This window comes from Watersipora subatra, chromosome 8 (genome assembly GCF_963576615.1).
Source record: "Watersipora subatra chromosome 8, tzWatSuba1.1, whole genome shotgun sequence".
NCBI classification, from domain to species: Eukaryota; Metazoa; Bryozoa; class Gymnolaemata; order Cheilostomatida; family Watersiporidae; genus Watersipora; species Watersipora subatra.
The window spans coordinates 51,857,483-51,874,933 of NC_088715.1; the positions used below are offsets into that span (position 1 = coordinate 51,857,483).

The 17,451-nt window shown below is 36.3% G+C and overlaps 1 protein-coding gene across 3 annotated transcripts in view; it reads left to right on the forward strand.

The window, feature by feature from the left end:
- Positions 1 to 17,451, forward strand: part of LOC137402163 (zinc finger protein 358-like) — a 61,168-nt gene that overhangs the window by 11,390 nt on the left and 32,327 nt on the right. For all 3 annotated transcript variants that reach the window (XM_068088643.1, XM_068088644.1, XM_068088642.1), the window contains exon 3: positions 10,400 to 10,468. In XM_068088643.1, the coding sequence (XP_067944744.1) occupies positions 10,400 to 10,468 (69 nt within the window). The remainder of the gene's footprint in view (positions 1 to 10,399; positions 10,469 to 17,451) is intronic.

Below are 17,451 nucleotides of genomic sequence, written 5' to 3' on the forward strand. Positions count from 1 at the left end.
GGCGTATTCTATGGTGCTTCGAAAAAAAAAAAAAAGATATTGTGTATTTCCAAAATACAGTGAAACAATGCACCTTTAATAAAATAATCTCGGTGTTTGTTCGTTCATGCAATTGTCCGAAATCAAGGTTAGAAGTTAGGATACAAGATAGCGTTCAACGAGACTCCAACTCGTGACATTTCGCTTAATAGACTGATATTCTAACACCTGCACCAATCAATCACCTTTAGGTATTTCTGAATAATTGTATACATACTTATTATCTGTGCTTTATCGGCACACCTGACGATCTCTCATGACAAACTAGACTACCAGGGTACTAGTATATATAATAGAGATCTCTCATGGCAAACTAGACTACCAGGGTACTAGTATATATAATAGAGATCTCTCATAACAAACTAGACTATCGGGGTACTAGTATATATAATAGAGATCTCTCACCACAAACTAGACTACCGGGGTACTAGTATATATAATAGAGATCTCTCATGGCAAACTAGACTACCAGGGTACTAGTATATAGAGTATAGAGATCTCTCACGACAAACTAGTCTACCAGGGTACTAGTATATATAATAGAGATCTCTCATGACAAACTAGACTACCAGGGTACTAGTACATATAGTATAGAAAACACGATATATATCGTTTTCTCTCCCAAGTGCGGCAAAGAAGAAAATAATATTTGTTGGCAAGTTATTAGACTCTCATTCTTCAAATCGAGTTTGGGAACTTGTACAGACTTGACTGTTTACTTTATATGGAATTTCTTACGTAATACAAAGCAGAAACTACATGAATTCTTTTCGTTAAGTAGAATTTACGTTACGAGGAGGTTCAAGTTACTGAAGTGTCAAGCGTAATTATATCGCCGTAAATCTTGTTATGGCTTTCTGGCGTGGTATTTGTTATCGACTGTGAAACTCACACCGATACTAGTAGGGCTAATAAAACATCTGCTGTTGCACACACTCATCTGGTTGTCAACAGCAACCTCTTTATTTATAAGGCTTCACCCATTGCTGATAAGGGTCTATCACCAACGGATCAGTAGGGTTCCGCTGGTCGCTGCTGCCAAGATATATGAGATGTTGGTATGTAGGTAAATGGGAACAAGAGAAAAATTATGTCCTTTTCAGCTCATCATTATTTCAAAATCATTTTTAACAAAGTCGGAAAACCCTAATAAATGCATAGTTTTCATGCTAGTTTAATGTCGACATATTGCGTACTGCTTTCGGCATGCAATCATTTAGCTAGCTTGGCTTTGACAAGGCTTTAACATTGCCAGGTAATTTTAATATCGAATCATCATTATCCGCTTAAATACGACTATTCTGGTTCTGGTTTGTGCATTATTCTTGAAGCATTTTATTTTCCACCGAAAGTCGATTGCATACATCGTAGTGCTAGTTCCATGTTTAGGGTATACATGTATGTGCAGGACCGTTGTAGAACTAATTATTGTATTATCTTTTGCATCTCTTTGAATTGTCATCAATTCAATTTCTCTTATCGATGTGCTTTGTTTAGATAGTTTTTGGGTTAAGTTTGAAGGTTTTAGGCTTTATCTAACATTTCGTTGGGCAGGTAAACTAATTTTGGGAATTGCTACATTTCTGTTTTGATTTCTTTGGTTGGTACATGACAGTTACAGGTTTTCATCTTATTTTAACTTACATGATATGAACAAATTGCATACAACTACTACCAATTATTTTAAATATATCATCGCCAGCTGCCTTGACAATCTTCCACCTAATATACGTTCTCTTAGCAGAGAAAGGCATTTTAAACACTTTATGTCAGACTATTTATTCAATTTTAATGGCTAACTGTTGCTTTTTCCCCCTTTTTTTGTTTTACTATTGTTGCATGGCCTAATTTAAAAAAAAATTTCTATTTGAAATGAAATTATTGATATATATATATATATATATATAATGATGCCTTGATCTTTATCACATGATGGTAGCTGGCTCAAATCATCTGGCTTTCGAACGGACAGTCTCACTGTTGCCTACACGTCTGGTGGAAGTTTGGTTTTCGTGGCTTTAGGTAGCATCGGTTTGTTTTATTGAATTACTGCTTACGGAATTCTCGTTTTACGACAAATCTGTTCAGTGTGTGCTAACAGTGTTTTATTGGGTTCGTTCAAGAGTAATAACCAAGTCGGTCAGATATCGTAGAGAGGCGGGTTTAATTCTAGTTTATGGATAACCGTTGGATGAGTGAAAGCTGGTCATGTAACCTATTCCACGATAGACATTTGCGATATTTTTCAATGTATCCGTTTAGCGTATGCTTAGCGAATCCTAATACATTCTTAAGGCTGGTACATATTGTATCGCTGTATATCGGCATCCCACGCTGCATCGGTGACAACATCGTTCACCGCAACCCTATCTGCCCATACATTAGCTCATAGTACGCAGCATAGAGTTCTCATTAATTAAGGCGTGCCGTAATGTATCATGAAAGAAAATATGGATTAAGCGACCTGCGACAGCCAACCACATTTGCCAAAGTGGTACACATTGCGCAGAATTGCGAAATATTAGGAAAGTTTGATAGCCGCAATGTTTTCCAACATATCTGTATTGCCGCACTGATGCCATCGGTCTACGTACACGTAGTTCACGAATAATGAGGGGGGGGGACAACTCTGACACGCCGCAATACACTGTATACCAGTTTTTAGTTGCTTGGCAAGTAATTTTCTAGTTTACGCATTTGTCCAACATTCCTTGTAATAACTGTGATATTGTGTAAGGAGGCTGAACACAGTAACTGATGCTTGCATAGGGGATGTTAGTTTCTAGTTGGCTTAGTTTGACATCATTTTGGGACTTGCAAGTTAGATGAAGCAAAGAATCGTCTAATGGTCGGATTGAGTTTTAGTAGCTCAGCTGCAGCTATTTGTGTCATTTGGTCAACGATAGCCGTAAGTGGCCCGCAATTGGCATATGATTGGTTGAATATAGAGCGGTTGACCGTCGGTTGTTGTCAGAAAGGGGAGCAATGAAAACTAACATGTAAGTTCAACTGTCCCACGAGCTGCAGTAACATTTTCCTATTAACTCCCTGTAGGCTTTCCTAGTAATCAAAGGTTTCGCATCCATGAGTCGTAGTTGGTTGTTTGTATGTTCGGTTCAATCGCTAACCGCAGGAGATCTAATCAACCACTTTGTAATTAGCTCAGTCGCCTGCGTTTGAATCAAGATGGGGCAAAGCTATAGAGCCACAAGTCATCTTACCTAATATATCAGCCTTCTCTCCAAGTGCTTCAGTTATGCAAATCGTCTGTTTGACCCGCGACTCTCATATTCACCTGACTCGATGCTGTCAACACTGATCAGCCCCATGAATTGTGTTCAAAAGTACAGGTTACCCACTAGTTGTAAGAGCATGTTCATTATGAGCATAGCGCAAATGCTGTTTTGTAAGTTTACACACAAAAAATATAGTTCTCTCTTAGCAATAACTCACTGCAATTTTACTGTCAGATAATGTACTTAGCTCAGTTCTCACTCCACCGTGAACAGCCAGCGGTGTGCCTGTGGTCAGGTACCCGAGGAGGCTGTATGTTCTAAGACCCCACGATACCGGCGGTGATCAAGCAATCAAAAAATTGTCTGCTCCTAAACAACGTATCTTTTACTCATGGCGTTAGATACAACGTGTGTTTCCGGGTCAAGGGCGTATTAATTCCTTTACCATAGTCGTAAATAGGTATAAATCAGAAAAGCGAAATTACGGAAATCGTAAGCACGAAGCATTCTGGGTGCCCGGGCTGCTTGTGCACGGTTCTCACGATGCCTGGCGATATCCTGCAAACTATGCTGGGGACCGTAGAAAAGTTCAACTCGCTGAGCTTTGCCGACGGCCACCGCCAGCAGGAAAATTGCTGCCTACCAGCAAGTTCTCAGCAACCGGTGGTTGTGCTACAGGCACTCATTATGGTATGGTGAGAACTGGGCTAAATGCAAGGCCACTATTGCAAATGAAAATTATCTATGCTGTCTCAAGACTGGTCACACTGTATGACAGCATGTCGATATTAATCACACAATAGTTCAGTGGTTGTCTGTGATAACGTGGTTCACACTAGCATAAACCCACCAACACTTACATCAGTGAATACTCCCCGCCATAGCGTTCTCATTATATGATGTGATCGCGGATAACATGAAATACTAGTCTCGCAGCAAATGGCATGGAAGAAAATATAGATGAAGCAATCCGTGATACCAATCACCATCGCTGAAGTGGTACACACAGCACAGGCTGTTGTGGAGGCACGGCGAACTATCAGGAAAGTTGACAGCTGCAATCTTTCCCGACGTATTCACGTTGATCGACAATGGCTTCGGTTTATAGTGCACATAGTCGACGAATAATCGGCGAGAGAACAACTCCTACTTTCAGTGTACAAGAGGACAAAGCCAAAATACAGCGATCTAGTGTAAACCAGTCTTCAGTGTTGTTTGTGAAGTTGTTTTGCGACTCATTGCCTCTGAATTGTTTACAATGCACGATGTCATTAACTTGGTCTGCCTGAAGCCGGCAACTGTTTTGATACCGGAGACAGCTGGTTAAATGCTGCTCTAATAATGACATTTTAGGCACATGTTTGTATAAATATTCACTAGTGACTTGAACGAACTGTCAACCAACTTGTCAAACGCTAGGTATAGTTGTAAAATATAAAACAATGTAAATCATTAGCACATTAACAACGTTAACATGTTGTAACAATTATTAACAATATAAACCATAGTGCCAACTATTAACAATATAAACATCTTGTAACAATTATTAACAATAAATATAAACCATATTAACAATTATTAACAGTATCCACCATACTAGAAATTCCCCTGTCATACAGCCCACGGCCAAAGTGATATTGGAAAAAAGAAAGGGTACTGATGGTTGAGAAATGCAATATTAGCAGTCAAATGGCACTGCAGTGCAATAGGATAACTGCAATGGTAGCTGTAATGTACTGGGTGTGGGTGTTATTATATACAACAAACAGCAATAATGAAAGGAAAAGATTATATGTTTATATCTCTCCCCCAGCAATAGGAGAAATGCAATATTGGCCAATATTAGAAGTAAAATGCACTGATATTATTAGAATAACCAATATTATTAATATAGTAATAATATAAAACCAATGCACAATTTTGTTTACATTTCAAAACGTCATAGCTAACAACATCAAGAAATTGTGACATTTATATAGATTTTTAGAAAATCTATTTAAAAAAGTGTTTGGTCATGACAAACAGCAATAATGAAAGGAAAAGATTATATGTTTATACCTCTCCCCCTGCAATAGGAGAAATGCAATATTAGAAGTAAAATGCACTGACATTATTAGAATAACCCATATTATTAATACAGTAATAATAGAAAACCAATGCACAATTTTGTTTACATTTCAAAACGTCATAGCTAACATTATCAAGAAGTATCAAGAAGAATATCCAAACATATAATTAAATATTGTAATAATCTCATAAGAATCGTTAGAAAAAAATATCATCGTCATTTCCTTTACTTTCACTGTTTTGGACATCAGTTAGAATACCAAAGTACTCAAAAGTTTCCAAAATGTCAGTTACTTTGAAATTGGCAAAAATGAAACGATTTCTGTACTTCTACGTTAATTACAGAAACCGTCGCCAGTTCGACAATGCTATAGACTGGTAAAATGTGCACGTTATTTTTTTCGTAAAATGTGTAAGACTTAATTGTTCTCTTTTCTGTCGCTCTGCGTTTCGTTTGCCGGTCTTAATGTTGATAAAAGTAAGGCTTGGCCAGTTTTAATAGCCATTTTCTGCCAAATTAATCTGTCTATTTATGTATAATCCGATCAGATGGGTTAGTTTTAAAATTTTGTGGTAACCTTTCAAAGACTTGGTAACATGTTTAAATGGGTTTGTATGTGTTTTGTATCGTTATTATACTTTAACGAATCTGCAAAAAAATGGTTAAATTTGTTGATGAGATTTCGATGCAAGGGTTTCGACGTTGTTGATGAATAATTTTCGGAAGTTGTGTGCACATGCATTTATCATAAAAACTCTCAAACATTCGCTCTGCTCATTTGTTCGTGGGATTAACAATTATTAACAATATAAACCATATTAACAATTATTAACAGTATAAACCATATTAACAATTATGAGTAATATAAACCATATTGACAATTGTTAACAATATACACCATATTAACAATTATTAACAATAAAAACAAATGCCAAGTCCCAAGCTTCAACACAATTTGTTTAGTCCTTTTCTTTGTGCTGAATTAGATTCTACCCATGCTTCTGTTCTGTCTCATGTTTTGCCATCAACAATTTAGATCTTGGGCAACCACAAACAGTACCAAACAACTAGTACCAAATGTACCCTGGTCGCGGTCAATCAAAAACCTGATTTTTTTTCCCAATAAGCATTCCGCCACAAGCTTAAGGCCTGTGCGCACTATCGCTCAAATCAACTATAGCTCAAATCAACGTTTATCTGTGCGATGAACTGCAACGATTAGCTATTTTTCGTCATCACCAAAGATCAGGTGTACACACTATGAGTGATTAGCTGTAGGTGATCGCTAACCAACAGCCAATTAAAAATTACCAAATCGCATTGGTGATATCAGGGATCCTTTTGTTATCTTCCAATTATCTGATTATGCAATTCATCAGGAGCGTAGTTATTTGCCATGCTTGCGAATATGAATTGACATCAATTTTAACAACTGTTGAAATTAGATCCGATGTGGTCAACAAACAGCTAATCAAGAGGCTAACAGTTGGGATCATTGGTGTCAAAGTTCAACATTTTGAAAGTCCATCGCGTCGTCGCTAGCAACAATTACGTTGGCCGCTCATCGAAAAAGGACGTCGTAGTAGCCCATCGTTGCGATCAATCGCACAGCTAATAGTCAATTTGAGCAATAGTGTTCACGAGCCTTCAGACTTTGCCTAGCATATGTTTAACAACAAAATATAGCAATGTTCAGAGTTGGAATTTGTAACATGATTTTTTTTTTAATTGAATGAATAACCACTAGAATAAGGATAATGTTTCTTCATCTACAAAATAAGAAAAACTCATTTTATTATTTTTATTCTGATGGCATCTCATTGTAAAGTAGGTTTTTCAATCAACCTTTACTGTTGCTGTTTAACCTCACAGACATCATACTTATAGTTCTTACACATAATTTGAAAAACTCTCTGCTTGGTCACTGTAGGCCTCCGAAACTGCTACAATTAATTCATTCGCTACAGCACGCCACTTTAGTGTCATCGTATATTCTGTACGGGACACCACTTTAGAAGCCGTTTCATACGTCATTAGGAAAAATGTTATTGACGTATACTGGGAGTAGACCTATAATTTCTTTTTGTTACAAAAAATAAACACAACAGCATTTCATCTGACCAATTATTACACTCGTTTCAAAACTGGAAATACGACAAAAAACATTGTTTGATTCGTTATTTTTATTTTCAAGATAGTTGCCAATCGTGAATCAAGTGCATCTCAACTTTTTGCCGAAGACGTCGCAAATATTTTATCTCATCACAACTCGGGAGTCTTCATTTAGCAGTGAAAGTGGTATTCAGATGGTGGCCGTGATTTTGTTGTAACTAATGTTATTAGGGAAAGTAGAATGGAGAGAAATACATCACTGCAAATTTCTATTTTTTTAATCTCGATTTAAAAAAGTATGAAAATCTTGTTGCCACTTATTAATGCTAGTCTATCTTGTATGAATAAAATGAACTGATCAGTCTCACTTTCATTTCGTTGTACATGATGTAATTGGATCAATACTTTTCAACTCATGGTTAAAAAGTTGGCGCATGTTTGTACTAGTGAAGTTTCAACATTTGATTACGGCACGGCTAAAAAATACACAAAAAAAGCTACCTAAGTTTTTTGCTAAATGTACATATAAGTCTTTCGATGAAAAACCATGTTCATTTCATATGTTCAGCCACGCATGTCCAAATCGAGGCACGGAAGAATCGTACCATCATAATGCCACCAGCCTGATCATAGTTCAAGTAGTCCGCTAAATTCTGTGCACGCAGGAAATGTAGTGTTTAGATTAGGATGTGTGCGTAGATGTTCACCAGTTAAGGACTGGTGAGGAACCACATAGTTAGTTCAGCAGTAGCCTCATTGTTACACTTACGTGACGTTCTTCTTCCCTAACCTAGATTAATGGACCTGTCATGGGATTATTGCTGCAGTAATATTTCACTTTAAAATGAACCTTTCATGTCTGGTCTAGTGAATAATATTGAATATTGATGCTTAGAAGAATTCTATAAATATTATTTGGACAGCATCGCTGCTTATTTTTAACATTGAATCAATGCAATTATCTAAATGTTTTTAATTATGTGTAAATAAATTATGTGTTTATAATATTTGCTTACAGCAAGTCATTTTAAAGATATTTTCTGTAAAAGGGTTTTACCAATCATAAATAACTTCATTAATTTCAGTTCTCCACGACACTGTTTGAATCTCGTCAACAGTGCATACATAGGTTGGTACATACAATAGTGCCGTATGTCGGAGCTATTCTCTGGGCGATTATTCGTCGATTATGTGCACCGTAAACCAATATTATCGCTAAGGCAGCACAGATATGTTGGGAAAGATCGCAGCTATCAAACATTTTTGATAGTTTTATGAGCATCTACCACAACCTATGCAATGTGCACCACTTTGGTGATGTTGATTGGCCATTACAGATCGCTTGATTTATATTTTCATGACAGTTGCTGCGGGACTAGTATATCATTGTGAACTGCATTGCATAATGATGTTATGTCATGGACTATTTGCTGATATGAACGTGGATGGGTTTGTGATAATGCGAATATTGCTGTCAAGGTCGTCAAGGTCGATCACTAGAGTATCATGTGATGAATGCTGACGTATGGCAATTCACAGTCATACTTCGACTTACGAGCTTAATGCGTTCTGAGACTGAGCTCGTATGTCAATTTACTCTCATGTTGGTGCAATTTGTTTATATATAGAACAATTAAATATATATTGATTGGTTTCCATGCTCTAAAAAAATTTAAATAAAACACTCAAAACAAGATATTGTAACAGAAAGAACATGTTGGTTATTGTCCTAACCTACCACATACTTTCCAAAAGCAACAAATAAAAATAATGCAAGGAAATGTGATTAATTAAGCTGTAACATTAAATACATACAAGAGTAGCTAACGCTAGCATTTGCCAGGGAGGGAGAGATAAGTTGTCCTTCATTACAACAGTTGACTTTGATAAATTTGGATTTCATCAAAGTCTTTAAAAAAAGACAAACTTAGAAGCAAACCTAAAAGCAAACTTTCATTTTTAACTTACTGTAATTAAAATTTCTTTGGTGTTCATAGTTTTAAGTTTCTCGCTAGTTAGCTAATTTTTCCTTTGTTTCGCTCTCATGACCAGCCGGCCGTTTTAAGAGAAACCTATCTAAAGACGATTGCCTTTGTCGCACTTTCAACATGTTGCAATTAGGACGAACACAGGTGTCGTCACAAAGGGTTAATGCATGACCACTAGCCAACTTGTCCGAACGTCTATTTTTTATAGTCTTGATAGATAGCACCAGCCTTTTCACATAGCATCGCTTCAGTTATGCTGCCACTGTCCAATTGTTTGTCTTTTATCCAAAGCCTGAGCAGTCTCCCATCAGCGGTCGTGGAGATCGCCGCGCCGTTTAGAAACTATGGTTATTCCTTTTACAAACTGAATGCCCCGAATATAATCCTTGTGTTTGATAATTGTCGATGTATTTCTGTCATATTGCTGGGCTGGCTCAATCACGCATACACATTTCGCATATTTTTCAATATTTTTCCGTTTAATATTTATTGTTGTCATTCGCTCTTTCTTTGCATTATCTTTCATTTTACTGGCAAACTTTCGGTTGACGCACAGTACTTTTAATTCACGTAATTCTGCACTGTAAATCGTACACAAAAAACACTGTACAAAAGTATAACTTGAGCAGTTGAAAAATACAGAGTGATGCTGTTCTCATAAAACACCTTCGGCATACTTGGCGACTGACTCACGCGCTCTCATGCGTATCTCAAGCGTGGCTCGTATATTAGTGCTAAAACCTGCTTGAAAGTTGGCTCATATTTCAAGTTTCTCAAACGTTGAGGCACTCGTAAGTCCAAGTATGACTGTGGTGTGAACCACATAGAGTTCAATATATGGGCAATATAGGAGAGTTGATGCTCCGATGCAGACTTATTTTACAAAGCTCATCATAACACAGTTTATTTGTTAGGTGGTCTTGTAATTTTCTTTCCAAATATTGTCTTTTTTGTAGGTTGTGATGTGATTGACTCGAGTGAAGACATAGAGCCCCTCGAGTTTGAGGAAGGCGATCAAGAACCAGGTTTGTGTACGATTAACATTGTTATCTAGCTCGCTCGAGGACAAGTCTAACAGGCACAGAACACTTAGCATTTTGTTTGAGAAGAAAGTTTTTTCTGAGTTTTCACATGGGTCACCCCCCGAGTGGCTCTTAGCAAGGCTGTTCTATTTGAAACTAGGAAAATTTTAGCCATCGTCGTCTTTTATATAATATGACAGTTTTCTTTGGTGATCCCATGCCATCGGAGTTTACAACCTGAAAATTTGGTAGCCGAAGAACTCATTAAACAGTCAATCATAATGTCGTACGAGCTAAAAAATATCGAATTTTAAAGCCTAACACGAAGTCTGAAAATCTTCAAGGCTCACATAGCTCGCTTATAATTTATTAGTGGTTAACACCTCATATGATAGTTTGTGATTCAGCTAAAGATTTGCTAGCCTCATGCTTGTCTTGAGACAGTGATGAGTATTTAGAGATAGTACAATAGACGATTCCTTTAAATTAAGGCTAGCATTTTGGGTATCTGTTTATTTTCATTGATCAGTCGGATGCCAAATCTTTGTTTTCTAATGCGCCTGCTTTTTTACTTGTCAGAAATATCATCATTTATCGTCAATAACCTGAGCTGTGCGCTTTGCATAGACAAAGTTTTTTTTATAAGTTTATAGTAAGTAAAACCAGACATTCTTTCTATGAGTAGACGCTTCTACAACGTAAATAATCCATCCCAAGAACGTTTATGTTATATGGATTTCATGATATGCGAAGCCGAAAATACAGGTAAACTGCCCAATCCGTTCCAAGATCTTACTAAACTCAACCCTTTGACCCTTCAAAAACGAAAACAAAAACTGTTTAATTTAATGACTACAGTAACTGTAGCATTGTTGGTTTTTATCGGCAATTCTTCTGATCACTCTCACTTGGTTTAGGGTCTGTGGTTACGTTAACTTTATCACTATGTTTCCATGATGCGCAGTACTTCGGAGTTGCGCTCTTTACGAATCATGGAAACGGCGTCTTCGCACTGAAATCACTGCGCACTGATCGGTGCGAAGCCAGTGCAAATTCGCAGCAAGGAAACGGCAGTTGCGCAGTGGCTGCGCATAGCTCTCTTGCTGTGGAGGCAGATTCATCGAGGGCCATAAACTAGTACAAAAGTTATCCCGCTTATCTTGTTTTTTTCTATTCTTCCAATTTGTTTTCACTTAAATTTAATTATGGTCTGCACCCACGAGGATGATGAGGTGATTACATTCCTGGACTTTGTTATCGATGCCAGCACTTTTCGAAAAATAAATGGCAAGTCTTACAGCAACATTTAAATAATATATTACTTAAAAATACCTATTAAAATATATTACTTTGTAAAAAATGTGTTAAGGTTTGTAAAACCTTGTGAATGTGTATTGTAAATAAAAGTATTATGATGACAGAAGCATCAAAAGACCGTTCCTGACGTTCGGTATCCATGATCGATTCTATGTCTCCATCCGGCGATTCGATTTATACAATTTCTCTTCTCTGGCTAATTTGCTGAAAACCACTGCGCAGCATGTAAACGTACAATCCCCTCGACTTCGGAGGGGGGCTGCATCGAAGCACTGCGCATCATGGAAACGGAGTGAATGTTAGGCCTAAGTTAAATTTAGCACCCCTCTTCGATGTCAATTTATATTGTTTTTTTAATTTTTTCTGCACAACATGGTCTATGGCGTGAAGACAAAAATGGAACATGTCTAAAATAAAGTAAAATAAAAATATACTTTTACCTAAAACTTACTTTTACCTAATAAAAGTGGTGCGGTGTCTGTCTGTTTATCCATGAGTCCGAAGTCAGGGTTAGAGACTAGGACAAGATTGCTTTCAACAGCGACTCCAACGCTTGACATTCAGGCTGGTAGAGTGTTATTCTGTTACCCGCACCAGACGACCCCTTTAGGTATTTCTGAATTTACTAATTGTGCCTACGGCACACTAGACTGCCACGGTACTATTATATATAAACCCTTATACGTCGTTTGCTCTCCAAGTATGATAAGAGGAAAAACGATATTTTTTAAAGCTTGGACTTTTGTTATTCAAATCGATTTTGCGAACTTGCACCGATTTGACACTTTTTGTTATAGGGATTTTTTTACATAAGACGACACATCGATATTACGTAAGTTCTGTACGTTAAGTGGAATTTATGTAAAGGTAGGTTTAAGCTATAGGAGCGTCTTCTGTATTTAATTCTGTCAGCCAATCGTCTCACACCAGCATATTTAAATACTGTTCGGCGCAAAGTATTAAACCATCCGATTTTTAGGGCTCTGGATGCATACATGCATGCATACATACATACATACATACATACATACATACATACATACATACATACATACATACATACATACATACATACATACATACATACATACATGCATGCATGCATGCATGCATGCATGCATGCATGCATGCATGCATGCATGCATGCATGCATGCATGCATGCATGCATACATACATACATACATATATATACATACATGCATGCATGCATGCATGCATGCATACATACATACATGCATGCATGCATACATACATACATACATACATACATGCATGCATGCATGCATACATACATACATACATACATACATACATACATACATACAAGGAAAAATAGCATTAAGTTGAAGGTTAAACGCTGTAAAGCAAAAATGGTTGTATTGAATCATTAGAGTTCAAGTTCTTAAAGATTTGGTTTGAGTTTCTTTCACAGTGCATTAGCCCTCAGTCAAGCCTATGTTTATGACTAACGCTCCACACAGTGCATTAGCCCTCAGTCAAGCCTATGTTTATGACTAACGCTCCAATAGGCAAATAGAATAAATGTTTCTTGACTCACCAACTGAGAGCTTGAGCTAAGCTTTTACAAGCTATCAATTAGAAGAAATGCATTAAATGGACCATGACCAGGTACTCATCGAATTCAAAGGTGATCATACTAGACACTGGTGGAGAATGCATTTTAAGTGTAGTGTCATACGATAAAAACTTCATCAAATGAACATTGTGGTATAGAAGGGACTGGCTTTCTACCTGAATCTTAACTCACACCACAAATAAACAGTTTTTGCTCAAAAAGGTAGCTTTATGTGCAGCATCTTTTGCTGACTATTTCATAGTTAGTGAGAAGTCACTTTCCATGATGCTTTTTATATATGCCACATTAGTTTACCAGAACATCTTTCAACACCATTGTCTGTGCACACTCTATAAGACTCTATATTGTTCAAATTTTTCGTAAGCAGTCTTGTTGCTATGCTAGTGAGGTTCCGCATCCATTTCCCAGAAAAAAACATTGATACAGTTAAAATACGCATAAATAAAACAGCTAATTCCTCCTGGAATGTTAGTGCTTGTTAAAGTAGATATATTCCGGCTTGAAGCCATAAACAAATTATGTTAAAAAGCTATACATGAAGTTTAGATGGGTTTTGCACTGGGCTTTGCTTACAGATGTGCAGAATTTCTTAGAAAAAGTATACAATACGTTCAACATTTACATGTGGTTATACAAGTTGTTGGCATTCAATCGGGCTATAATTGTATCACATACTTGAACTATCAAAATCTAGCTATCATACCGTTGCATAACTATTGTACTGTATTATTATTTTCTAGTTGTTAACCCCCATCTTTAAGAAAGTTATAACATATTTGTTAGCATTGAAAATCTTCATGTATTAACAGTTTTTTGAAAGAACAGCCTAACAAAAATTGATTTTTCTCGTAGACACCAGAAGCAATGCGACATGCTTTGAAATGATTTTGTAACTGATTTGATGTTTTACACCAGTTAATACATTATATAATTAAGATGGCTAAAATGCAGCATACATTGTGTAGACAACAATCGCTGCTACCGAATGTGGTTCACCATAACCTGCAAGAGGAGATTTCAAAAGTCCTGCAAATAGACAAATCCTGTGTAGGAAAAATTTGATGCAATGACATAATCAGAAAATTCCACATTTGGAGAGTACATGTTTATAGTAACACTGGTCGACTAATAATGTCTCCTTTTTATATACCACGCCATTCGCTGCAAGTAGTTTTGTACCTAGTAATTAATCTTTCATCAGAGTAAATAGCACTAAGGCAGTCTAGCATGGCGTGAGACATCGTCAGGTGTGTCGATAAAGCACAGAGAATAAGTATTTACACAACTATTCTGATACGCCAGTAGACGGTCGATTAGCGCAGGTGTTAGAGTGCCGATCTACAAAGCTGGTTGTCATGGGTTAAGTCGTACACAAAACAACTTCTTATCCTAACCTCTCACCCCAGCTTCGGGCAGACACTGGTTTTACTATAGAACAGGTTACTTGATAACATCAAGCTTTAATCTACTAAGTTAATCCTTTGTAATATTTGCTCTATGCTTGGAGATTGTCAAGTTGAAGCGAATGTTCTTATAAGAATACATTGTGTTTTGTTCAATCCCTTGCAAAGTAAAAACTATCTCAAGTTATCACATATATTATTGAAAAATACAGTACATAAAACTATGCAAAAACTAAATGGAAAAGCTAATTTTTATATGTATGAATCTGAATAAAAAAGCAATGATCAAGAGAAAAGTGCTCATTATCAAATCACCTTTACATTAAAGTTAAAGACAGATAGGTTGAGACGCCGGAGACAGATGATGCATAGCTAGAGGCTGCGATAGAGACAATCGATTTTATACTAGTTTTATTACGCTGGTCACTTGACAAGTGTAAATAATGCCGGGGAAAAATTACATGGAAAATCCATAATACTTTAAAACTTATGGTATAAGCATATTCCAGATATAGCATGGGCAAGATAATCATCTCTGGTGTGCTCATTGTTTTTATTTGTGAGATGTAGCTATGAAGTTGGTAGTTAGAGTTAGTTGGCTGCAGGTATTTCCATTTAAATTGTGTGAACTTTAAATTAAAATAATTTGGGTATATTTTTGTTTTATTGCATAGTTTATACAGATACTGTATAGTTATAAAGACTAGCTTCGCAGCTGACACTAGTTTCAGTCAGTTTTTTTTGCTTCGTTTTTGATTTTTTCTCACAATAATTATGCATATGTAAATATGCATAATTACTGTACTTATGTACTGTGCATATGTGCTGTACATATGTACAGTACATATGTGCTGTACATATTAACATATGTGCTGTACATATGTACTGTACATATGTACAGAACATATGTACAGTACATATGTACTGTGCGTATGTACACATGTACAGTACATATGTTCTGTACATCTGTACATATGCACTGTACATACGTACATATGAAGGCCTCAAAGGAAAAGCAATCAATGTCACAGTTGTTCAAAATTGAGATATAGCCATTTTAAAGTTTACAAACTTTTTTTGGAAAGAATTACAACTTATATCATAGAAACCTTTTAGCTATTGATCAATAAAGATGTTACCTGGAAATGTGATCAACAAAGAAGCGGTAGACATAATTTGGGGTGGCACAACATATCCTAAGTTAAAACCACTACACGGACATTGATCGATTTACTTTGGAAATCATTGACAACTCTCTACGCATGATGTTTTATTAGGTGAAAATGTTAAAACGTTATAGTATTCCAATTTTAAACGCTATATTGCAGTAAAATATTGGGTTTCAACCATCCAAATTTCAACCAAACAAAAATGAACAGGTTACAATACTACAACAACATTTTTACTGTGTCCTAGAATAACTGCGATATGTTATTTTGCATTACACTAAACCCTTTTGCACAAACTTCTCTTTTTGCTTATCGGTACTCTTTGGATATTTTCCTTCACTCTCACTGCCTCTGTCCATTGTATCAAATTATTAACCCTTTCACTGCCATCCATGTCCAAATTTAGTTATCGTCTTACTACCAGGCATTTGCCGAAAATTGCGGATTTTGCTTCATGATATGTATACAAATTTTTACAACTTGAACCTTTATCTAGAAAATTTTTGTTATATTTTATTTTTGCACACTTATTAACAAATTTTGCTATAAAAAATGTAATGTATCTACACTTTGTGCATTGTTAAAGCTATGTGAAGCTACGATCGTCACGACGCTAAAGTGATGCTAAACAGTGTTCTTTATTCCTACACAACTATTTATTTCACCACCATTAATGTCAGTGTTGCTACTTGAATTGTCTGTGCAATCATGAAAATCTGAATCTGAATTAGCAATAATGTCATAAACATACGTAATTACCTGTTTTCGAACACGGGCGGCACTTACAAAAACTTACGCAAAAATTGTTGGTTTTCAGGTTGGAAATTCTCAAACAAAAATTTGAAATTGCTTCATTGTTTTAGGGTAATTTTATAGAGAGATCTGACATAATCAGCATAAGTAATTCTCTGTTTTTTAACTTGAGAGGTACTTATGAAAGCCATAATAACACTACATAGTTCGAACGTCCGAAAGAGAAAAACAATCGTTATAAGTTGGAAATTCCCAAACATGTATGTGTTGCTATTGGCTGAAAGTAATCACATGACCTGAAAATGATCATTACTGCTGTGTAGCCCTTGGACATGGATCATCCTTGCAAAGAGCTAGTTTATTTTAAGCAGGAATATCTCTGGACTTTGATCATTTTTTCTGAAAGTCCGAGCCTAAACTTTTTGGCCAGAACTATTTAAGAGAAGATAATTTCAGTATTTTGAGAAAATGGGACATTGATCGTTCTTCCGTTGAAGTCTTCATATGTACAGTGCCTATGTACATATGCACTGTATGTATGTACATATACACTGTACATATGTACATATGCACTGTGCATATGTACGAAAAATATACATACGTACTTGTGTGAATGCAGTGATTCATAGTACTGCAAACTTTCGAAAAACTGCAAAAGTCGAATTTTAAGCATTACTTAGTTTTTTTAACAAGCATTTGCTCAGATTTTGGTCATTTGTCGAAATAGTCATATGATCAGGTAGAAA